The following is a 26,357-nucleotide window of genomic DNA, read 5'->3' as shown; positions in this document are numbered from 1 at the left end:
CAATATCTACTCTAATGCTCATGATTGTTCAAATACATAGTACTAAGAATTTTACAGTATAAAATCTTACACGAAAATGAAAATAATATTTAAAAGTGATAATTTAATTTTTAAATTAATACATACGATTAAAACAAAATGGAATATTTATTACTGATCGTTTTAAATAATCTTTTTCTTCGTATTGCGTATAGAAACCGAGAAAATTACAACAAAAAACTGGAGAAAAAGGTGTGATAAAAGAAGTCCCATAATTTGCATAGTATATTTACCATCCAGTTCGCATCGTTTTAAAAACAACCATCGTTTTATTACAAAATTATCAAATCGAAACTCTCTTGTTTAATTCTGAGTATGCATATAATACGTGAACGAAATATATCTGTACATTTTCAACATCATGTAGAAATTGGTCCCTAGTCAATGAATCTCTGAAACGTTATCTGGACTCTTATTTAAACTTCTATTTAAAAAACCATCATTCTGATACTCGAAACATTGTAACAAACCTCCATAAACACTTCGACGCTTAAAGATACGGTAAAACTTTCAAGATCTCAAATACAAAGTATTTTTACCATAAGGTTACACATTTCTCAAAGCATGTCGAGTAGAAAATGTCATTATAAAAAATATACATAAAAATCGTTGGAAATGTAGTCGAATGAAAACGATCCATCGCTGGTATCGGAATGACTTCGAGTGATTTTTATCAATGAAACACTGTCTCTCACAGCACAGTGAACCGCGCGCGCACAGTTTAAAAATACATTAAACTCCTATGCAAAGAACACACGTCCGTTCGCACGTGACACCACTTTTCAACACGTCGCACATTACTGACGGATGGCGGAGAAACAACGTATCCCGTAAAATATAATCATATCTCTATCAAAATAATTCAGATAAAATTGTCTTCGTAATATCCTATCAAGTCCCCTATAAACAACGATCATGCAGCATCACCTATGATCTTCGAGCACATCTCGTTGTTCTTGTTGTTCAAGAAATAAGACCTGCCCGGGTTGTGCAGTTTCAACCTCCTGGTTTTCCTCAGTTTATGCCTGCTACCAGCTATTCGTTCGATTTTGTAAATTTGATGCTTGACCACGTTGTCTGGCTGACTGAGCCTCATGCATAAAGAACCTGGTCCAGAAAAGTCTACGTCAGTAGCCAACTCCAGTTTGGGCTCCATCGTCATGGAGAATTCAGCAGTGCTCTGGACAAAGTCTGAGCGTACTTTGCTGCCACCTTGGATCACAATGCCAGCTGTCAGATCCACTAACGACTGAGATGTCCTGGACCATAAGCTGACTTGGATTTGTCCTGCCAGGTCAAAGCTCACTGCTCCTTGAACATCCATCTCTGCTACCATGCCAGATGTCAATGGAATGTACTCGTTGTAGCTGTGAACGGAAGACAACACCTGGAATGCTGGAGTCCTTTCGGAAGCTGTGCCGGACCAGAAGTGACCCATTAGCTCTCCTTTACCAGAGAAAAAGATAAACGGCCTGATACCAACTCCTAGAAAGTCTATCTCCATTCCAGCAGTAGCATGTTCATCCTCTTGCAATTCTTGTTCGTCGTTGGAGGACACAATTCCTCCTAAACCACCGGCAAACAGTCCCAAAGAGAATAGAGCCTCTTTGTGATTCTCTGATTCTAAGACTACGTCCACGATTCCTCGTTTTAATATCCCTGAGTTGATTTCTTGAACAGTTACTAAGGACCCATTGCTGTCTGGTGAATTTAAAAAGCTTCTTGTGAAAGCTGTACTCAGTCCACGATGAGCAAAAACATCGTAGTTTACCACTTTCGTTCCACTTTCACTTAGTATGTCACTGTAATCTTTTGCCAATTTAGGATTTAATGCAGAAAGCTGCTCTAAACGCTGGCTCAAGTATTTACGGATCTCGTACGCTGAATCAGAGCTAGCTAGGTACATTACCAGTCCCCTAATGTCCTCTTTCGAAGGATTGTTCTCAAGAACTATGTCCAATGCTGCGGTCCTAACGCTGCTGTCTCTTTTAGGTCCACCAATCTGGTAGAAGACCCTTTTAGCAACCACCTTCACTTCATCTGTTATAGAATCTTTGGGCATAACTGCCAGAGCCTTCCAAGCTGCTATACTGATGGCTTTATCCTTGCTGATGGCGAATTTTAATAAAGTTGGAATGGAAGCTGTGCTCCTCAGATTTCTGAGAGCTCTTAGGAACTTTAGTTTGCATTCTTCGCCTGTGCAGCTATCTAGACCCAATTCTAAGCTGGTTCTAGCTTTCTCGACTGCGGCTGGAGATCCCAAATGGCGAGCCATTGCTGCTGCAGTTAGAGCTAAGGTTTCAGAGACTTTTTCGTTTTGAATAGTTTCTTCGGATCGCTTCAGAATGTCCTTCATGACGTCTGCGTTGGGCGTTGGCGAGAGTGACAGGCCCCACAGGTATCTTTCAGTGTCGTCGCCCACGTCGTCCTGTCTCAAGGCCTTCATGGCTGCTTGGTAACCTGCCATTGTAGACGAGGAGCCAATAATATCCAGCAGTTGCGGTTTCAGCTGAAGGTAACGCGGACTTTTCAAGATTTTCAACAGTTCTTCCGCGGATGCAGATTTGACTAGAGGTAACAGCTTCAGGAAGGCTGAAGCGGACTTCCCGGTACCCAGCGAGGCAGCCTCTAGGGCGCTACGGTTTCCTTCGAGCAATTGTTCAAGCTGAAAGGAAAATTATTTGTTTGATTTAATCGTGCAATTAAATAATAGAATTTATCATATTGGACAATTCAATCATTCGCAAATCGAAGAGATTAATTCTATTTTTGAAATGCTTTCAAACTTCAGTATCAAAATGATGCAAAGTGTGCAAATTCATCAAAATTTTTCTACTTTTCGTTCTAAGGAGCTGATCGTGTCGGCAAATGAATGGATTAATTGCTTTTTAATCGTATTATTTACATATTAAATTTGATTGTAAATCTATACTGTTTCCTTTTTTCGAAATAAAATTTACTTGGTAAATGCGTGTATGTTTGTTGTTTGAAAGATAAGTTTGCTATCGTTCTAGTATTATTATGTTTAATAGTTTTTGAATACCTTGATAACAAAGAATTTCCACATGTATGTTTATATAACAAGTTATTCTAGTCTGTATTGATGGAATATAATGGCGAAGTTATATTGTTTCATTGAAAAACTCTTTGTGTGGTTCTATTCATTCAAACAAAGATATATCTTTGAATTCTAAAAAGTCAACATAATAGCAGTCTTATATAATATTTTTACTGAACAGTAGAATAATTTTGCTTATAAACTTTACAGTTTTTCGAGTCGAATTCATTAAAAGATATTTTACATTTTCAGGAAAAACATTTTTAAGATAATAGTATAATAAGTTCTAATAAAATATGCTTCAAATAAAAATAAGATTCTGTTAGTTATTCATAAAACTTATATTAGTGCATATTTTCAACTGCAGTTTATCAACTTGGAGGCATTTTATTGATGTCCTTCATAGATATTTCAACGCAATGTATATATTGTATATTGATCTAAAGATTGTCCCGTCGCCAGAACCAATAACATATGAAACCTAGATATGCCGGGAAATCTATAATTATTCTTCTTTGAATTGGTAACTTTGTCATACGTTACCTCTAATCTGTTTATTTATGACACGTGAGTAATACACGTATACATGATAAATGCTCACGTTAACTAAAAATAGTCTTTTTCATTAATATTTGGTATCTTATATAAAATTTCTATGACAATTATTCATTGAACATGCACCAAAGAGAAAAGAAATTCATAACACTCTAATTCGAAATTTAAAAATGTTCACCGTGAAACTCTCACACAATTGAAATAAAAAATTAAGCATTCCGAAATTATCGTCAAAATTATGTAAAAAATTGAAGTGATTTGAAAAATTCCTAACATGGAATAAAATATATTCATTTCATTTCTTCTTTTATACTTATCTTCACAATGAGATATCTTCAAAAAAGATCTTTTTTAAATATTTTACGTCTACAACTTTAAAGACACACAAAGATATTTAATATTTACTAACTTAAATAAATTTTCTTAATTTAACAATCAAATATTCAAAATGAATAAATTATTTCTTAATCACTACAAATATTACTGACAATCTTCGTTACAAATATTCTATTAACCATTTAGCTACTGGTGTATGTTCACAAATGTGTCTATCTAAATGCAAAAAAAAAGGAAAGTTGTACAAATGCTGATATATTCATTTCTTATCTATATGTGATAATTTATGTACATAATACATGAACATAAACATTCTACGCGTTTGTTTTATCGACACAATCTCGATAAAATAAATAAAAGTGAATAAGCGACTCTCGTTCCCGGCATAATTCATCAAATCGCTTATTATACACGACAGCCGTATCTCATGAAAATTTCGTACCATCGTGTATTGACGACAGCCGTAGTTAAAGGGTTAAAACGCCTTTTCAATTATTATAATATTATGCTCAGAATCTATTCCTTAATTACAACAAATTAAACCAATCATTCTGAATTCCTAATACTACCTCTCAGTTATTCCATCCAACCAACATTTCATTAGATCACCTAAGACCCGTTCTAAACTAACCGTTTGACATCCGCCGGTGGGACACGTGGCTGGTTCCAATTGGAGCTCGATACTGGTCTTTTTAAATCCAGACTGCAACCAAGAGATGGCTTCCATCGCGGTGTCAGCTTGAACACTTTTCGCAGTCAAGGTCCCAGGGACCAGTTCAAGGATCCCATCCGATATAACAGTAGTCCCGGCTTCCGGTCTGGCGGTCAGCACCATTTTATGTCTTTCCTCGACGTGGACCTTGTTTGGCAGGAGGTATTGCGTAAGATCGTAAGTGGAATGACGATTGCTAACGACCTTCACGTCGAAAAGTGGATTCGGATGGCGACTCTTTAACGGCAGAGTACTTTGCTCGCAGAAAGTTTTTTCTTTCGCTACTGTCTTCGGGCCTAGAGAGTGATAGGTCACGTTGCACAGACCGGAAGCGTCTCGTTCTTGAACGTCGCCATCGAACACTTTGTATTGGAATAAACTGGCCAGGCCACGCTTCAAATTCGCTGAAGAAACAGTCTCCGATGGGTGCATGTAGATCTCTTTGATTTCGCCATGTCGCCATAGCAGGAATAATGGCTTCTTGCCGGCAGCGTCCACTTTGGAAGAATGTTCGATGAAGCCTTCCGGTTCTGGGGCTCTGCGAGACTTAATCCATAGTTGTGGCGAGTGAAGCTGCGGAAAAATGTTAATTGAATTATTGCTCTTATTGTGATTTAACCCCTCGCCTTATGATTTCTTTCTCAACTGTGATCAATACAAACATTTTGTTATTAATAATTTATTTAACCCTCAACCCCTATGCACTCGAAGCTTTTTCTCATTGACATTACCAGCAACTCGAAGTAATTTTAATAGAAAAAGCAAATTAACGTATAAATAAATGATAAGCGCATGAAAAGGAAAGTCTTAGATATATTTTGCTGTTTTTTGTCAATCATAGATGTAAATGTTATAATATATTTAATGACAAAATTTTACAATTTGTAATTACAAATTTTAAATGGTTCTGCCCCCGAGCTCTCGAGTGCAAAGGGTTAAGTATGGTCGTGAACTTAACCGTTGAGTATGGAAGCCTGAATATTACCGATTAATGTTAAATATTTTCGTTTATAGCAACAAATAATAAAATTCTGTGCTTACTTGTTTCTACTTATTCTCATATATATTTACTCTGAAATATAATAATTGATAACGAAGAATAATATTTCATTTGAATTCGGAGGAATCAAGTAATATTTACGTTTGTCATTTCTGTTTGAAATCATCACCACGAATCTTACATGATGTTATACGGTAAGGAATTGATATTTGTTTTGATTTATTTAAGTGGTTATTGATAATATTCTTATTGCACTTATTAATATTTAGAGTTCAGTAGAGATGATTTTAAAATGTTTCTGTTTGAATCGTAACTTTTGCTGTTAGCTTAACTATTTATTTTGTCTTGAACGTGATTGAGATTATGAAATATACAACAGAAAATTCAAAATGTTTAAATTTAAATTTGAAGAAATATTCTTTTACTTTTAAAATTTATACTAAAACTCAGGTATATACTTACTGCTTATTTTATATTTTCCATTGCATTACAATTTCGTGAAGTTTAAATTATGGATTAAAATATAATTTGTTTCATCATTAATTAAATTTAAGATTGTATTTCAGTGAAAGTATTTTGTCTTTTTTTTCTTTTTTTATTTTGATTTATTACAGTAGCGTATCAAAAACAGTAATTAAATATTCGAATGCAGTTATCTAAAATATATATATATTAAATTATTTTATTTACTTTAAATAAAATACGTGAGATGTAATGTATTATTTTCAATGAGACATGCAATGTATTACTCCATCATACCATAACAAGATATTTGATATGAAATTCAAAAAGAGAATTTTCCATTATAAGTATTCTATTGAGAATACATCATTTTACTATCAACTCAACGACATGACGCGCTTGAAAGGAACGATTTACGGAAAAGGTTATCAGTTTCATGCAAGGCGTACATATATTCGTAACATTTATCACCTCTTTCGATAAGTAGATTATTTATGGAAACAAAGTTACACGTTATGAGAGCAAAATATTATCCCCAAATTAAACAAAATTATTTATCTGCAAAAATGTGATTGCGAAATTGAATTAAATAAATTAAGATAAATTATTTGAACAATTACAGCTCAATTACTAGAATTATTAATATAAAACATAAATTATTCAAATAAATTTAAATAAATTATTTAAACAAGTGCAGAAGAACCACTTAACCCCTTGACCTATAATATCGTGTCCTTAAGACTCATTATGAAAATTTTAAACTGAATTTGACAAATCTAAATGATATTTAGTTTCTTTAAATATAGCCTAAATATTACTTTTCTATTATCTATCGTTAACCTTGAGAATAAATATAAATATAGAACAAGCATCAAAACTTTTTACCTAATAAATTATTAATAATAAAGTACTTATATTGGTTACAGTTAAAAAATAAATCCTAAGGTCAAACATCTACCAAAATCAATTTTCACCAAACAAATAGTTTTCATTCAAATTCTCATTCAAATCAGACACCCAACAGACAACAATCCGCTTATCCAATAATCACATACAAACGCCGATCTCCAACAATTCTAATAACACCTAACGCTAACAGATTCCACGAAAACTTGCTCCGTTTACAACCATACAACTCTTAGCTACAACAATGACTCAGTTCTAAGCAAAAAAAACACAAAAAACCCATAGCCAACAAAAAGTATTCCCGTACCTCTATCCTCAGCAGAAAGGTATCGTGATCGGTGGGTTCCTGCCAAACGGCGGTTACGTCCAGCTCGCCGGTGAGCCTCAAGCCAACGTCCCCGCTGGATTTCGAGGGGGCAGCCTCGCTGAAGAGCAAGGTCGTCATGAGTTTGTACTTGAGGCCGCTTCCCACGTCCCAGGCTCTGGCGGCGCTGGCCACCGCTACAACAACAACGAGCAGTTTCCAGTGCATGGTGAGAGAAGCAACGGTGAATCGGACCGGAAGACCTCTCAGCTTGTCGCAACTCTAAATCCCGGGTCAGCTGTTCTAGCTAGACCGATTTGAATCCTTCGGCCAGCTGGAATTCGCGATTCTAATCTTTTATTTTCTATCGTTGCATGCGGAGCAAGAGATAATACGGCTGCGAGAATCGTTGCGATACTCGGTCGATACTCTTCCACGCAACCGGGGTCGGCGGAATGGGCGGCGCGCGATCAACGACGATTTCGGTATGCGACCCGGCGAGAGTCACGCGTCCGACTGACAAACATTGTTACCGTGGAATCCCGGGTCTAAACCGATCGGACGGGCACAGGATACAACCAACGGGTTACTAGGTGTGCGTGAGTGACGTCGACGGTCACGGGGGGATCCGGCGTTTGTGTTCTCTCGGCGAACGATTACGGGGCGACACGGGATACGAGGCTTGATCAGCGATTGGGCGTTAAATCTTCTTTTATCTTGGTGGCTCGCGCTGCCGTCGTACGGTGCTCGGAGATTGGCCTGCGGTTTTGTATTATTGAATCTTTTGGGGATTTCTTTGAGCTTGGGGGATTCGGGGGATTGTTTCACTGCGGTGGTTTCGCGGGATGCGGGTCTTTTGGGGGGTTTGAGGAAGTAGATATTGATGGACGGTCTGTTTAGCTTGGTGGTTTTGGTGGATGAGGAGACCATATTGTGCGCAGTTTTGTCAAGTCTTTTTGGGGATTTTGTGACTTACGAATGTGAGTTCTGCAGTTTTGATTGTGTTTAATTGCGAGTGGCATTGTGGATTTGAATAAGTGCAGTGGAATTGTTATTTGAACAGAGTGAGATTTTGATTTGTTAGTCGGTTTGTGTCACTCTGCGTGTTGTGATTATAGATTTCTGTTGTTTTTTTTTTTGGTTATCGAAAAAAGTGTTTACATTGTAGATGCTCACGTGTTTTTAATGTTATTGCTGTTTAAGTGAACTTGAGTATGAGTATTTATTATAAATAATATTCTCTGGTTTGTAATTTTTATAGTTGTTGGTTTTCTTTTTTAATTACTATTAGCATTACTTTTTTTATGTCAAACCATAATAATAAAAGTATTTGAATTGTCATAAATCTACTTGTTAAGAAGAATATATTGGAGTTTTCATACTTTGAATGACTTATTCTGAATATATTTAGATACATCTATAATAAATAAATTTCGTTAACTGAAATTACTTCTATAATAGCTTATTGGTTTTTTATTTTTTTTATTATATTTATTATATTTATTTACTTATAAAGTAATTTCATATCGATCTTTTTGGCGTAAATATTGACCATATTTGGAACTGTATGTACAGCTTCGAATTCAAAACTTTTTATCTTATTATTACACAAAAAACTATTTATTTGGTGTTACGTCCCGTGTTTGATTAAACTGGTGACTTTACTCTTCTTGTTTACATTAAGACCAAACTGTAAATTTACTTGTAGCCAGCGGAGCAAAACAGCTTTCTATTTTGCGAAATTAACACATGTTCACGCTTTACCTTGACTTTTCTTTCTAAATCGTGAAACTGGCGCAAGAAAACGAATGCCTGCTAAGGATAAAATAAAAGTCCAGGTTGAAATTGCGGACTAGACTGAATGCTTATGTCAGCAGACATACGTGCGTATGCTTGTGATGTATCATGCGTTCACACGGTTGCATGTACAGGGTGACTTAAAGATAACAGTGAAAGAGAAAAGGGAAAGAGTTAGCTAAAAATTGAGATTTCTAAATAAAGTTAAGTTAAGATCAAATAAAAATTTAAGTACCGAATATGTTACAAAAAATGGATATGTACTACAATCAGTTCCATTTTAGAGTAGAAATATTGAATACAATATGAATTTGCAATTTAGCATGAATTAAATTATAAGAAATGTAAATATTCGACATAGGTTTGATTAAATTAGGAATTACAAGTAAAATAGAAATTCTGCTGCTTTAAGAAGTTTAGATTATGGGAATTTCAGACCCAAAATAACAATTTGAGTTACTGTAAATCATTTACAATAAATTTCTGTTCATTTCATCCAAATTTACTCCTTCATCATTTCTCAAATATACATCAAAATATTTGAGACTCGTATTTTTGGAGTACACTGTATATAAGCATCTTACGTTTAGTCCGATGTAAAATTTGATGAAAATATTGGTACAATTATTTCTTCATAACTTGTCAAGTGTACTTCAAATGATCTGAAACTCGTATTTTTGGTGCACACTGCATATAAATTTTCCAGGTGCAGACTAATATAAACTTGATTTAATGTACTGATACGATTATTTCCTCATAACTTCTCAAAAATATTTCAAATTATTCGAGACACGTATTTCTGGAACGCATTGTATATGCGCTTCCTAGGTTCGGTCCAATGTAAAATTTGATTAAATTACTGATACAATTATTTCTTCATAACTTCTCAAATGTACTTCAAATGATTGGAGACTCATATTTTTGGAGCACACTGTACACGACCGTGTACACACACTCGCACACAGAGACTACAGTCTGGATAGCTCTTCTAAAAGCGACTATGAGATGCATGCGTGTCGGCATCGTTTTGCGTGTATGTACGCACGTGTTTACGCACACCCAGGCAATCCAACGACAGACACCGTTAATTCATGAAGTCCCTGTTACACGAAGGAGATGCGGAAACGGTACCTCCTCCCTTGTAATTAGACGGATGATAAGTACAAAATACCAGTGCATTTTTCAACTGAAAAATATGCATTTCACATTAACAACGGGAAGTATGCTATGGCGTTGATTAATGGATAAGTTGTATGGTCTCACTGCGTACGAACGTTGTTTTATTTCATTCAGCTGATATACAATTATAATCTGAATTATTTACTGACAATTTTCATATTTGTTTTAGTGATTTTTAGTAATCTTTAATTTCGAAGTATGTGAATTTTTATAATCTATATCTGGCTACCTGTATTAATATTTTGTTATTGAATTTACAAATTTGTTTGGTTTTATTAATTACGTGGAACATAAAGGCGTGTGAAAGAACATTTGAATACTTAAAAAAAAATTGTAATCAGTGGCAACAGGAATTTCAAAATATTTTTATGATCCAAAGAACATAAACGTCAACCTACGGATAAAATAAAACGTCAATAATTTCTTTGTTAGAATTGGTTTAAATGTAAAAATAAATGGATTTTTAAGAATAATATACAGTTAATAAAAATGTTGTTGTTAAAAATCCGTTAATTTTTATATTTACAAGTCTAACAGAATACAATGGAATAATTTAGGTTTGTAAATTTGATATAATTTTCTATGGTACCATGACGAAATCCATTTCACATTTTTTAAAACTATAATTATCTTATTTAATATGTGAGTAATTGCTTGCTCTACCGTTTCCTAATTAATATGAAAAGCAATGTAGTTCCCTTTTTTCTACTGGAGGTAAATACCAACCACTGAATGTAGTGATATTTAATTATAAATACCTAGTTCCCGCAGGTTGTCTAGGATCAGTTATCTCGTCAAACTGGCTTCGGTTCATTCACATTTTATAGATCCAGAATTGTGTGGAACATTCCAGTCTGTTCTTTATAGACCAGACTAGGTTTTGCAAGAAAACAATTACCTATCCACAATTTCATAAAACTGAAAGATTTACCTGGTGCCATTTGACAGTAGGAATCTGTAACAAAAGTGAAATTATAATTCAAAATAATTTTCAATCCTTATTGAAGATATTAAAATTTTTGTTTAAATGTGTCATTAATTTAGTTAATTAAAATTCTAATCAATTAATGTTTTTTAAATAAAATTAGGAAAAGAAAAGGGTTGCTTAAACTAAAGCAAGAGTTATTTGATACTAATACTTGAAATGATAGATAAAAAATAGTTACTAAGATATTGTAAAATATGACAAGAAAATTCATATACCTCTTTTCGTAATAAATGGTTTTATAAAAATTAATTTTCAGCGATATGTTAAGGCATCCCTTTTCTTTTACCAATCGAACCTCTTTTCTTCATATCCTGAGTCCACTACGTTTAAAGTTGATTCCAAATTATACGGTGTTTTTATTCAGTAAAAAGAGAACAATCGATCATTTTAAAGCTTTATCAAACGCATGAAATAGTACTTGGGCAAATCCATTATCAACATAAATGAAAAATGTTGAATTCCAAGAATAAGATAAGAAACCAATTGCATACTGTTATGTTTGCATATGTAATTACAGATAACTATATAAATTCTAAAACACTGTTTTTATTTGTCGTTCATTACTCAAATAAATTCAACAGTCACTTAATATTCGTGTGTTATTCAAATATTAACCCTCATGTATTGTTCACGTAATAGTTTAATTTATGATATCTTTGATTATCTATCTTTGATAATCTCTGATTATCTTTCACCGGAACTACACTAAAATTTATAGGCAATTAACGGTATGTAATAATTTATAATCACGACTCAAAGTATATAATAATCACATCAAGTTTTATAAAAAATTTCTATGACCAATAATAATTAAGGAAAATTTACATATCCACTTTAAGTTAGATTGCTTTTAGTAGTATGTAAGGTTTAACATCCTGCAAATCAAGTTCAATTAAAATGGATATCGACTTAATGAAACTCATAATTAAAAATTAATAGTCATTTCCAAATAAAGTAAACCCTTGTATTAGTACACGAGGATTGAACAAGACTTCCATTCACTGTGTCTCGTTAAAAAATTTAATGAATAATCCAATAACATATCGAAATCAGATCTTCTAAATCAGAGTTGGGTAAAATATAATCCGATTACATATTAAGACTAATGATAAAAATATAACTCGATTCGATTTTACCACCTGCAATTATTAATCAGTTAACGATTTTTAATAATAGGTAGTAATCAACTATACCGTAGTAGCAGAGCTTCATTTATCTAAATGAAATTTTCATAAGCATGTGATTAAATAAACTGTAGCTGATTTCCTATTATTTGAATTAGTGTGGAGCGTCATTCGAATTATATACATTTTATATGTTATACTATAAGTAATTAAAAATATGTTTAATCTTACTATTAAAGTACTCCTACAAGTCATTTCCAGACTCATAATACTTAAAGTCGCTATGATGCGAACTACGATTATTTACACGAAAAGTCACAAATAGTGAAGAAAATCAATAAACTCTTATATAAGCAATTTATGTGAATAATTCTCTTTCAATAAGTTCACATAAACAGAGCTCTATCACATTACATTTAAATCATTATAATATATAATCAGATCACATTTTCCTCAATTCTGCTTCACCCTGTTCAGATAAAAAATTTGCCCATTCGAGGTTTCAGATGACACATGTGTACCGCCTTTGTATAAACCCATTTCCTTTCCTGATTTCTATTCAGTGTAATCCCTAAATTAGTGTAATTTTAGTATTACATTGGATATAGTAGATTAATGTAATCTTAGTATTATATTGTACATATTACATTGCATCTACCATCATCCGCAATTAGAGCTTATTCAAGTAAATAAACAATAACTAGAAAGTATATATTTTATTAATTTTTGTTTAAATGTCATAAAACGTTAATATCTTTACATTAAAATACTACTTTGCCAAAAGAAAAATATAACAACAAAATCGTGCCAGGAAATGGATTAATTCAAGCGAATTTCCGTAGCTACCCCCACCCCTCCCAACCTAAGGATGACTTCGTTTTAATCCTTTACACTCAAAAATTTTTCACAAAAAACATTTCCTGATGAAATATAGACGACATTTTACAAAACACACCTTAATTAAGGAACAAAGGTATTTATTTTAATATTTTTCATATTTATGCGTTACATATAGCTTAATATTAAGTGTTGAACTTTATAGTTTTGCTGTGTCAATTCAAGTAGCAACAATTAACATCTGGAGTGCAAAGGATTAAGAAAATTTTTCGTTACGAATAACCTTGACTTTTCCGTCTTCGTTTCGTCAGAAAGATGGTTATGATTTTACGATTAATTTGATGAGTGGCAATCAAATGATCGACGTGTTAACACTTAATCGGCTGGTAGTTAAGTGAAAGAATTTTTAGTCGATGGCTAGCAATATTTTCTAAGTCTCCAGGAAGAGTAGATGAACTACGAATTCTACTATACCTATTGTATCTATCAACGCCTTTCGACAACATTTATCATCGTTTCACGATAGCTACGACTGTCCAATACATAAATTTCTAAACAAAACGATAATCGTTACGATTAAATAACTCAAAAATGACTTCAATCTATAACAAAGTCTAAAGAGGCATCAATACCCACCCGGTCGTTCACGTAAGTTTTCCAAATGGTACTTTTATCCAATCAGCCGGTTAAGCGTTAAAACAGTGGTTTCCAAACTTTATATTCCTACGTTGCCGTTAAAAAGAATCTAATCTTGGTGCCTCCCCCCTCATCTCATAAAATAATATAAACACATTTATAAACGGTAAAAAATGTATTACCACAAAAAATAAAAGAAACCTAATTGTCGGAATAATAACTATTCGTGCCCCCTTTTGCACTAGTCCGCTCAGTTTGGAAATCGCTGCATTGAAACATCGCTTTGCCAAAGGAAAAGTCGTGAAAGCAAAATCTGCCAGGAAGTGGGTTAATTCGAGCGAACTCCCGTAGCCGGACCCCCTCCCCCTTCTGCCGCTAAACACAATCACCTCGTTTCAAAACTCGAGTCCGAAAGGTAGCGGGGACGAGTGACCAGCAGCGGCTAGTCAGGGTTCTCGGGGCCCAGGAACGGAAAGCAGGCGGGCCAACGGAGGGCCCTAACGAGTCAACTCACCGAAGAGTGCCAGAAGGTAGACGAGGGAGATGGCGAGCGCCATGACCGGCCTTTCCGGGCAGACCATCTTTCGCTCGTTCCTCTCGGACGACCTTCCTCGTGTCTACTATCCTGGACTCTTCGTGGTTTTACGTAGCTCCGTGCCTCTTCTCCTTCTGCGGGTAAATACGAGTAATTAGACGGGGCAGGCCTGCGCTATCGGGAACCCCGCCACCCATCTATGCCTGTTCCCCTCCGTTCCCGATATCCCATCCCAGTTCCACCATTCACGATAACACCGAAGAGGACGATGTACTCGGCCCCCTACCACGTGAACCTGTTCCTCAAACTGGAGGGGAAACCGTGCGCCAAGTGGGGGGACGTTGGTCTTCGCCGACCTCTTACGTTCTAAAACGAGACGAGCTCGCCACGGTGTCTGGTTCTGCCTTTTTCCTCGTGGTCCTTCTTCGTGTATTCCTGGTAAAGATCCGCGAACTCTCCCTCCGGGCTAGTGAAGTGACACTCCTGGATGTACCCAGCTTTTCGTTCTTCTTTTTTTTTACGGTGGAGTCAAGGGAGGTGTTTGGTGACTGCTCCGGTTGTTAGAGACGGGAGTGGGGCACGATCGTGGTAAAAGGGTTTTATCGGAAGATCGATCTTACGGGATAGGAGAGCTTCTTTGATATGGATTGGAATATTGGATCTACTCGGGGCGAGGATGTTAGGTTCGATTTTTGTAACGTGGGAAGCTTTTGGTTTGTGTTAGTATGCCGTAGGTGGATGATGATGTAGATTGCGGATTTTTATGCGATCATGGGAAATTCGAAAGTTGCATGGAATGCACGCGGAAAATATGTGTAAAATAAAGTGTAATGAGTTTTATGACATTTGTTAGGGGAAACTGTTTTCTTGAAATTTTATATGATTCTAATTTTATTATTGAAAATGTCGATTTGCATAAAAATCCACGGTCTAATGGTGAAATCTCTTGTGTTATACAGTTTTAATACGTAGCAATTTTAAATAATATTATTTACTGCTACGTAATTCCAAAATATTCCTTAAAATTAAATGTTTGCAATGATTTTTAAGTACGTATGAATCATAAGTAACTGGAAAGTATTTAATGCGAAAAGGTAGGTGGTTACTAAGCAAGACGAGAAATCGAGAAATAAATGTTTAGTTTACACTATGTTAATTGAACAGCACTTACCAAACGGTAGAGTTTCTTTAACAGGTACACTACTGAGCCAGGTTTAAGTAAAACTGTCGTAAAACGTTGTGCGTACCAAGCAAAATTGACAATCGGTCTTATTTCATTTTACAAAAATGTAAATATTATATATCTTGAAATTTTGTGCATTTACATGTACATATATTGTTGTGGTAATCGTGAATAGCTATTTGGTGATAATATATATTTCTGGTGATGATACCAAAGGTTTCTTTTTTGTAAATACGTTTTTTAGCATTTCACATAGAAATGAGTTTCATGGTATATCAAATTTTGTATTTATAATTATACTATACATTATAAAAGCTACATTGTATTATAACTTATAATAATTAAATAATAAAAATAATTAAAAAGTATGTACAATGCAGAATTTTACGATATAATTAAATTGAGATTGAGATGAGAAAAGTTTTAATGCTCTACATTTGCATTCAAATATTCGTTTAGTAACATTAATTTGTAAGTACCTTTCAAATTTATAAAATTATAATAATTGTTTTTATTGTATCTGTATTTTATAAAATTAATATTGCGGTTCAGTATGCAGTTTTTTCGATTTTTTCTCTTGCACCTTTATGTATTTTATTTTAGTTGTTATTGTATAACTACAAATGAGCAAGAATATTATGTATCATAAAAAATATAAAATAAAAAGAATTTGTTAACAAGGATTTATTGATTTAAGTATTTCAATATTATACGCCTCAACTTCGTAAAAGGCAAGAAACATTTTAGAATTTATTGTTTAGCAAATGTGTTTGTCTGATTATGAGCAAATATTTGATTGCAAGAAACCAAATACAAGTTTCATGTAAATATGAATAACAATGAAGCAAAAATGAGAACAAGTGGGCGTTGAGCGCAAAACCGCAATAGACTCGAGTACCGTAATCAATGTGTTAACAGGTTCGTTGTCCGGGATTGTAAACGTAGATTTGTAAACTGGCTATGCGCAAAACTTCATAAGACAGAATACAAGGATTCGAATCTTCATCATTCTTCCTATTTTCGAATGTAAATTACAATATAGTAGAAATTTTACTGAACAGTAAGAACATTCGGGTTCTACAGCGAACAAAAGAGACATTCCTGAATACAAAGCCTATCAACGAATGGGAACAATTGTTTTATAATTTCTTTAAAATTTTAAAAGTGTCATTTTCACTATAATTTACTGAAGTAATATATTTTTCAAACACAAGAATATCTTATTTTTTGTAAACTAATTTAATAAAATTATTATTTTAATTCTTGTCTACTAGGAAGAACGCTTTATGTTTAAGTTGTTTCACTTCAGCGATTTATTTTAAATAAACGTAACAACAAAAATGTGAAAGATTTATAAGGTACATTATAATTAACACATAAATGAGTTTTCTTAAGATAATCGTAAAATAGGATATTTATGTAACGCCTCCGTTCGGATTTTATATAATAATTATCGTACAAACCTGTTTTCTTAATTTTCATATATATGAATAAACAAACTTATTTAATAATTTGCAATAAAACCATTTCCTTGATTCTGATAATTATACAATAAATTTGCATTTATACATTACAGTTTGTACAATCAGTAATTACGTTACATTTATGCGTATTTTATAAAAACTCATCAACATTATTCCATTTAATCAACTTCTATATACATTGTACATATATCAGTGATTCAGAATAATAGTGGTCCAACTTTCATTTTTGGAGTTGTCGAGAAGAAAAATTGTTGTGAAATGTTCGTGGATTAATTAAACATTAGTGTTACAATTAATAATATTAGTAATTAGTAGTAATTAATATTATCGATATCAATATTAGTTAATCACCCGTATTATTAGTTATTTAGTTAATAATTAATAATACTTAATATTATTAATAGTGATTTAGTTAATAATTAATAATACTTAATATTATTAATAGTGATTTAGTTAATAATTAATAATACTTAATATTATTAATAGTGATTTAGAATTTAATTTATCAAGGTCACCTTCAATACACGCAGATCGCGAAACACTAACAGTTCAAGTTTGACATCATTAAATGTGTCCTAAGGTACAAAACGAAATGTTTATAGGCAGTATGAACAACAGCTCTAGAAAGCGTACAACAGTGTGGCTTACTATTCGTCTTTAATAATCTTTAAAAATCCTGCAAAACTTTGCCAACTAAGAGTTTTCTTCGTACTTTTTAGATTCAGAAACAAATATTTGATATGGTACTTGTTGAATTCGTCTGAGTATCCCCCAAAAGATGGGAGTAAATAAATTGTATTTATCTGTAAAAAACTGAAGCTGACTTTGACAACTCTGGGGAAAAAAGGGTTGACAAAAAATTTGGTAACAACCGCTAGGAACCGCTAGCGGCAGAATAACCTAAGCTGATCACACACGTATATGTTTCTTGGTGCAATTCTTTAAAATATGTATATTAAATTAACGCTTTTATGTAATCTAGAACGGATGCAGTAAACGTCGCGACCATTTTGACCTTTACTGATATTTCCATTACGTATGCAGGGTTATCAAGCAGGAATTGTACACAATATCGCCAAGTGATGCAAATTTGCATTGCATCTTTACCGACATAAGTTACATGCAATTTACGAAACTATCAGTTAAAGTTCTACTAATTGCTTTATAGTCAATGAACACATGAATTTCTTCACGGTGTTGTGCAGCTCAAGACTTACGCACACGGTAAACTTGTGCGTTCACCTAAGAAGATTCGATTTTTCCGTCATTTTGAAACTGATTTTATAAATGCAAAATTCTTAAATATAAATTCTGCTTTTATTATTGACAACTGTATGTATACTCCTTAAACATGTCCGGTTATATGTATCTTCTTTAAGGCAGAAATGATCGTTGCGAAGATTGAAACAAATGTAAATGTAATTTTTTAGCGAATGTTTTCAATGTTAATACATTTAATAATTACACATATGCAGTTATGTACGTAAAATATATTTTATAATTTTGTAAATAAGTAAATAATATTAAGCAATAGAAAAATGATTTATAAAGGAGTATTGAATAATTAAGAATATGTATTTAAACGTGTGTGTTGTTTTTTTATTGCAGAAAAACAGTAATTTGTTACTGAATTTGATAATAACCTTATTCAGTTTTCGTAAAAAGCGATAGCATTGTTACAAATATTTATTTTAATTTATTGAAAAAGGAATTGCACACTGTTATAGTATGTTATCATAAATTCTATCCATCTTACTATCCATTGCTGATAATAAGAATATATTTGACTTCCCTTGTGCAATTTGAAACGGAATAAGAATGCATACATTTGACTTAAATGGCGTTTACGTAATTTCCCACTTTGCAAACCAGTTCTCTGTGTATTTTGCAAATGATGCAGCCCCTTAGTAAACTTTTCACTCGTTACAGTTTATGGAAAAAAATTGTTGTAACTTATAGGAAATAACCGCTTTACAATTATAAAAAAACAATAATGTCATAAGAAAATTGATTATCTAATAGAAATGTAAGAAATTCATTGTTAAACACATTTACTACTCAAAAAAAATTTGCATACACTTTGTGTTCATACGACGAATACATATCGTATTTCTTAATAAATTTAAATTTGTGTATTGTATAAGCCACAGAAATAGAAAAAAATTAATAACAACTTCTTTATAACAAGCCAAGAAAAAGTCGATTTATTTAATTCAGTTATTGATCTGTTAACTTAATAATTGCTTTATCGATTTAATAAATATATTATAAATATTAATTTATTACATATAAGTTCATGATATAGTGTTACTTTGTATTAAAATTGTCAAATTAATTTTAAAATTTTAATTAAATGATAAAAAAAGCATTCCATGTGTATTTCATTTTCCCTGAAGTATTGGGCTGATGCAAGAATTTTGATATACGTGTTAGTAAACAAATTGTACATAATCATAATGTACATAAAGGACAATTCTTTTTTCCTTTCTACTTAGTTTCGGCTTAGTCAACGAACAGTTGAGTTACTAAACTCAATTTAAAAACTAAAAACGTCAACACTTTTGCATCAGACCAATAATGTTAATAAAAATGTTGAAGATTCAAAGCAATATCACTGGTTTCAATAACGTTAAATAGTTAATGGAAAATTTAAATTATTTTTTAATTCCTTGCACGGATGATGTCGCGAATATAGGTATTTATTCCATTCGAACCGCTAACCGTTAGATATAAATCAGAAACGATTGTTTTACAATCAACTGTCACATTAATAAAAACGGTAACTACTAATTAGGCGCAAACGTTTCAATTTATTGTAATGTATTTCAATAAATACCATAGTTAAAGTAGCCCTACATAACATAAAAAGTATTACGAAATTGTTATTTAGATATAAATAAACTCTTGTTTTAAATGATAATTAATAATGAAACATTTTTTGTTAATATTTATAACTTTATAACATTCTAATATTATTTATAATTTTTCGCTGTTACCGCTAAGAACACGAAATATTAGCAAAGAATGTAATAATATAAATAAAATGCTTATTCAAGCAAAAAACATTTCTTTTCTTTTTGTTTATTTCTGAAACATTCCATATTATACATTTAAAAAATTCCTTATTGGTAACAAACAAATTGAAGTAGACACAAAAAATTACTTTCAAAACTGTTGCATATTACACATTTATATACATATAAATTTAAAATGGACTTTTTACCTGAAATTATAATGAGAAACGCATTCTTCTTTGATAACCAGCTTTTATCGGCGCAATTTATTGCTGGTAGACTAGACAGAAATTCCAAGCATCGAAAGGAAACTCGAATCTCACAGGAACTCGAGTCGCAGATTTGAAACGTCACTGAAACCGAGCACGCTACGCACGTTGTCCACTGAAGGCAAGAAATGCACTGCTCACAGCCCGGCTAAACAAAGTATGTCAAAGGAGTTCATCGAGCATTGTGAATTCTATAATGAAACGACCGTGAAAGCCCCTTTATCATTTAATTCGACCTTTGCCCTATTGCTGACCTCACTGATTTCACTGTTGACCGTTCTTTTTCCGCACTTCATTTTTCGCAAGGAAGACAGCGCTACATCCAACCACTGTCAACCGATTACAACTTCAAATGGAAAATTATTTCGGCTGTCTTCCTAAAAAAGGCGCCTGAAAGCGACGTTTCTAGACCAATTCTTGAATAATAATTAATCAAGCAGGCGCACCACTTGTATTCTTACTCGGTTCTTACATTGAACAAATAAATGTATTTTTTTATTAACATTTAGGTTTTACGTTACTAAGTTTGATTATTTGTTATATTTAAAAGTTTACGGTTTTACAGTCAAGAATTGTATTATGGTAATTTGAAAGTATTTTTGTTTGTGATTTTTTAAACGTATAATCATACGTAGATAGAAAACTGAATTATCTAATGGCAGAGTTTGTTATTTGGAAGGTTCGTTACGAAATGTGAAGATGGCGAAGGAATTTGTGTTGATAGTGACTTTATCGACCGAACGAAAACGCGATCAGTCAATTGTAATTATTGTCTCGTAATTAATACATTCAATATACAATCGAGTTGATAATAAATTGTCATTTTAATTATATTCTCATAATACTTTGTAATTAAACATTCTTAAATGATAAGTGACGTTTTTCACAGTTTAATTTCAAATTTGGCATAGAAAAGTTTCGTTGGGGGTAACAAAATATTCGTTTATTAGTAAGACATGCTTTAAAGTATTAATACTATGTAGAAGCATTAATAATTTTCAAAAAATTGTTGATATGCAATAATGAGATTACTGATTTTTTAAATTATTTTAAAAAGTATCTAAAAACATTTAAATATTGAATAAAAGGACGAATTCCACGAGGAATTTGAACTATTCCGCCATCTAGAAAACTGTATGTAGTTTGAAAATTTCACTGCAGATGTCGTATCCCTCCTCTTTTTCTGGGCAGTTTGATATTTCATTAAATATGCCATTATAATAGAATTTGTGACGATTGTTAAGTTAATTACTAATGCAAGAAGGTACTTTGAATAATATAATTTACGATGAACATATTTTAATTACACGTGAGTAACATATTTCATATACTTTTCAATATATGTATTTAATTTTTCATGCATCGAATTTCCTTCTCTTATTAATTGTTGTACACTATCGATGCAAGGGAATAATTTAATCCTAATTAAATATACTATTATTAATCATTATGGTCAATATTCACCACGTAGTTACAAACAAATACTTTGCATAATATCGATATTGTGAACTTTAACCAACAATTGAACGTCATTAATTACTAATGCTGTTATTAATAATTACGTAAAATATACGTATATTGTAGGTTGTATGCAATTCAATATCATTGGTAATTAATTAATTATTACTTAGCAATGTAGAAATTGACAATTGTTACGATATAGTGCTTCATTAGATGTATATCTTTGAAAAAGTTTAAGAAAATGTGGTTTTTAAGATATTTAAAATTGACTGATTGATTTATTTGTCTACATGTATCTTCTTTTTCTGATATGATTTCTTAAATAGTAACATTCTGATTTTATGATTATTATAACTGATACAGTCATTACATTGTAAATTGAACTTAAACACTTAACAACTGTCAATACTTTTTTCCCACTAAAATTCATAAACGACTAAATAGTCTCATCGAGCGCGTAATTGCAAGAAAAATTACAGAAGAGCGGGTTAAATGTACGAAAATATAATTAAATTCTTCTTCTTTTAGTTTTATACTATTACCACTCTCAACAAATGATTGATCTATTCATTACACTGTCCATCAAACTTAGACACAAAACAACCACTAGCATTTCTTTTCCTTTCTCACCAAATCATTATCAACAAAGTAATCTCAATGTTCACGCAGTTGCCAAAGACATAATTTGCCAACATCTTAAGTATATAAAAATTCCATCAAATTTGTCTGCTTTTCGTTCCACATTGCTACCTCTCTCAACAAACGCACGATCCAATCATTACACTACATCTACATCAAACTTAGACACAAAACGACCATCAGTATTTTTCTTTTCCTCAAATTACCAAAGTAGTCTCACAGAGCAGCATATAGTTTCGAAAGAAATCATAGGGCAACGGGTTAAACGTATGAAAATAAATTGGAACCCAGTGGCCTGGGGGCCCGTTCCGATCGGGGGGTATTGTCTCTGGCGTCTCTGGATGGCTATATAGTTAACCGCTATAGAGTTATCCCGAATCGAACGCCTGGAGGGAGAGACTGGGCTTGTAATAGCCAGGCTGCTGCTGCTCGGGGAACCGTAATGTCATAATAGAATAGCGATGTTAGTAATACCATCGCGATGCACCGGCGTAGGCAACCGGCCGATTGACTGGTCCGTGGAGCCGGCAGAGAGAGAGGCCCAATTTGCATCGCATTGTGTACTCGTTACGCCTTCATCCGCGCCGGGTGTACCGCGTCCATACGCTGCACGGTGTCCGGGAGTCGGTGGCCGGCGCGGCGCCGCGCGGCGTGGGCGTCAGCGTTTCGGCGTCGGCGCGCACCGGCCATCCCGACGGCGAAACCGCCGCCGTTCCAGCAATCAGCGCCCTGGGAGAACGGGTGGAAACCGCGGAAACCCCTAACTCGATTATCGTTTCTGGCGTCGTTATCGTTATTAGTCGCTCCATCGCCCGAATAACGCGCACGGAAGACCAACCTCGGCTACCGATGTTGTTCGTACCCCCTCTATCCCATCTTCGGTTTGTTGTTGGGATATTGTTTCATTTCGTTCTGCCGATTTTCTTCCTCTTCTTTAATACTAAAAGTACTACTTCTTAATTGTACCATTTCTTATATTGTCCGATTAATCGATGCTCGATTCAGTTTCTGTAGTTCCTTTTGTTTCTGTTCTCACTAAGAAAAATTTATTGTTTAACCTGTTTATCTTTATTTTGTAACATATTATTTGACTGGTTGCGGTAGGAATAGTAGGGTAATGTAGAATACTGTAGAAGCAAAATATTCAAAGTTATATCAAAGATACGTCGAAAGTTACATTTCAGTTCGTTATGCATTAATAAAGTATGTTGGAGTTTATTTACATTGTTTCACTTTTATATTTAATTATGGAATAATAACTAGTGATATGGGATAGTTTCTACGTAAAATTTTCAGTTAACAATGAGTTCACGTATTGTCCATTGGAAACAACAATACAGTTCCTGATCGAACAATTAGCGTCACCATTGATGTCATCTTCGAGATCAGCAATAAATCAGTAATCTGATTCTTGTTTGGTCATTTCTTTATATTAATTCTTTTATGCGGCTTAATTTCTTTGTTTAAATCTTGGTCTCAAACCTTTGCACTCCAGAGGCACCTTTCAGTTGTCAATTGATTTGACATAGGAAAATTATAAAGTTTGATATTTATTATTAAACATTGTAGGTACTATTTGATTATTTAGGGTTAGAAGAAATATTGTTTTCTTATTGACAATTGTTTCATTTTGAAGTAAATGTCAATGTAGAATTAAGATAGAGTTCTTTCTTTTTTATCGTGAATTATTAGGGATGAAGTGCGTAGAAGAAATTACAAGGCAAGGGGTTAATGAAAATTCTTTTTTAATGTATTATCATGTTCAGAATATATTTTTCTATGATATTATACTGCAATATCTTAATTCTTCTTGGAATAACATTTATTAATTGAGATCAGTTACGCCTCCATTACTATTTATGATAATTTTTGGTTTAATTACGATCCATTCATAATTAGTCATAACAAACTTTTTAGAGATAGAATATTTTTATTCATTCAATGTTTCTGCAAATATATGAATCTTAAAATTCAGGTATTTCAAAGCATTTAAAATACAAATATAAGTTTGTAGTATTTCTAAGTTTTGAAATTTTATTATTGTAAAATAATCAAAAGATAGAAATTATTAATATACGACGAACTTCATTAAGTAAGAATAGACTAACAGGCAATCTCGAATTCTTAGATTACGTGAAAACTCAATTCGAGACAACCCGAACGAGGTTAGGATTCAATTGATCGTCGCGCGTAATTCGCCAGCATTGCGAAGGTATCAACTCTCCCGGGCGTTAAAGCTTTGACAAAGCGTATAATCAGATTAAGCATTGCCAGGACATAGGGTTCTGTCTACAGCCGAAAGGACTGGATTGTATAAACAGACACAAATAATATTAAAGAACAAGGTAGGAGAGAGAAAGATAAAGTTAATGATAGCATTAATAAAATAACATAGATATATTTACTACTGTAAGATATTCGTTGATGTTTTTTTTATGTGTTTTAATAATTATTCTAATAATTAATTCTAACAATCTTTTCTAATATATTTTTAATTCAATGGCCGTGTGTCTACGAGAAATATTGTATGCATACTATTAGTGGTTTTAGATGTTAATAATTTTATAATAACTGCCTAAATTAATGTTTTCATGTAATAGTTAATTTTTACAACATGCTCTATGTATTCTCACCCTAGAATTGAGCCACTTAGTCACCAAATTAATTAACTCCACCTCTCGAATTTTTTAAGATTTTTTCATTAAAGCGCTTCGTTGACTCTTAACCCTTTATATTTAATATAAATTTTGTTATGACTGGGTTTGGCGCCACGAATAATAAAAAGTCTTTTATGGTCATGGAAACATTGCAATAATAATAAAAGTTACTTCGAAGATATCTTCTATTTATTTTCTTAGATAAAAATGTAATTCTTCTTCGCTTCGTTTTAAGTGCATCGTATTTTACAAGTATACATTTCATTATTTGATCTTATTTCGTATTTAACCGGTTAAGGACAGTTGCACAACAATGAGTAATTTGTTTAACAATAAGTATGTATTCCATTGCAATAATTCAATAAATCTGCAGAGCCCTTCACCTCTGCCAATGCTATTACTTTACAATTGTACAAATCATACATGTACGGGTTATGGACTGTGCGTATTTTCCATGTGTGCCTTTCGCCATGAGCGCTCTTCTTCTGTGTATTTTTATACTTTCTTCAGCTTACCCAGCGGAGCACAAGAAAAAAAAATAGAATTTTTATAATTCACAGCTTAGATAAGCCGAGACTCGATAAGTCGTGTTGCAAGAAATTCGAGCGCATCGATGCCCCGATATATTTATTATTAAGTGAACGTATAAAATAATCCAGCCGCGATCGAAGCATCTCGATGCCAATGAAGAATCATAAAAATGCAGGGAAACATCCTTACGTGCGCCCCTAAAGAAATGACGCTTTGATCTCTCTCCGTCTCCCTTTTGCACCGTTACTCATTCCCGTTCCCATTTCGAACCCCGCCGTTGCCCACCGCCCCCTCGGCGATCCCGCGATCCGGCCTCCGCCCCTCGAAAATATCAACTAAACGATAACCGTATTTATTATTCATTCGGCCGCTTCGTTCGCTCCTTCCGCGGGCTCCAATTTTGCAGAGTAGTTTTTCAAAGAATTCCGTGAGCGTGTTGCCGCATCTCGGAGGCGGGCGAAGGCCGGCGAATGGAATCGAGAGGGCGAGAAACGTTTCGCGCCGCCACGCGTCACACCGCACAATGGTGCCTTTCGATGGAAAGCTGGCGAAAATTCAATTCTCGAAGTATGCAGCAACGTTTTTCTGATGCAGTAGATTTATTGTGAACTCTCCAGTGAATCTAACATCGCTTGAAATTTTTAAATATGT

At 33.3% G+C, this 26,357-nt stretch overlaps 1 protein-coding gene across 5 annotated transcripts; it reads right to left on the bottom strand.

The window, feature by feature from the left end:
* Nucleotides 1-251: 251 nt before the first annotated feature.
* Nucleotides 252-20,728, bottom strand: Mtp (microsomal triacylglycerol transfer protein). Of its 5 annotated transcripts, none has more exons than XM_031980228.2 (6): nucleotides 20,359-20,728; nucleotides 14,448-14,602; nucleotides 11,280-11,303; nucleotides 7,376-7,569; nucleotides 4,620-5,273; nucleotides 252-2,704 (listed from the first exon to the last, which is right to left on the bottom strand). In XM_031980228.2, the coding sequence occupies exons 2-6, from the start codon at nucleotides 14,512-14,514 to the stop codon at nucleotides 953-955; spliced, it is 2,691 nt and encodes an 896-aa protein (XP_031836088.2). In that variant the 5' UTR covers nucleotides 14,515-14,602; nucleotides 20,359-20,728; the 3' UTR covers nucleotides 252-952. The 5 variants fall into 5 exon arrangements, with proteins under 5 accessions (XP_031836088.2, XP_031836089.2, XP_076221135.1 ...); XM_031980229.2 differs by lacking the exon at nucleotides 20,359-20,728 and adding an exon at nucleotides 15,640-15,985; XM_076365020.1 differs by lacking the exon at nucleotides 14,448-14,602 and having other exon boundaries at nucleotides 20,359-20,400.
* Between the last annotated feature and the right edge of the window lie 5,629 nt (nucleotides 20,729-26,357).

This window comes from Nomia melanderi, chromosome 1, assembly GCF_051020985.1.
Source record: "Nomia melanderi isolate GNS246 chromosome 1, iyNomMela1, whole genome shotgun sequence".
Taxonomy (NCBI): domain Eukaryota; kingdom Metazoa; phylum Arthropoda; class Insecta; order Hymenoptera; family Halictidae; genus Nomia; species Nomia melanderi.
Note: the sequence above shows the minus strand (reverse complement) of the source record. Positions and strands in the feature narration are given on the sequence as shown.

Excerpts from the sequence above, each read along its gene's own strand:
- Mtp (XM_031980228.2), bottom strand. The coding sequence starts at position 14,514 with ATGGTCTGCCCGGAAAGGCCGGTCATGGCGCTCGCCATCTCCCTCGTC. Across the intron at positions 5,274-7,375 it reads CCTTTCTGCTGAGGATAGAG|CTTCACTCGCCACAACTATG; the intron begins GTACGGGAATAC and ends ATTTTTCCGCAG. Across the intron at positions 2,705-4,619 it reads CCACCGGCGGATGTCAAACG|CTTGAACAATTGCTCGAAGG; the intron begins GTTAGTTTAGAA and ends TTTTCCTTTCAG.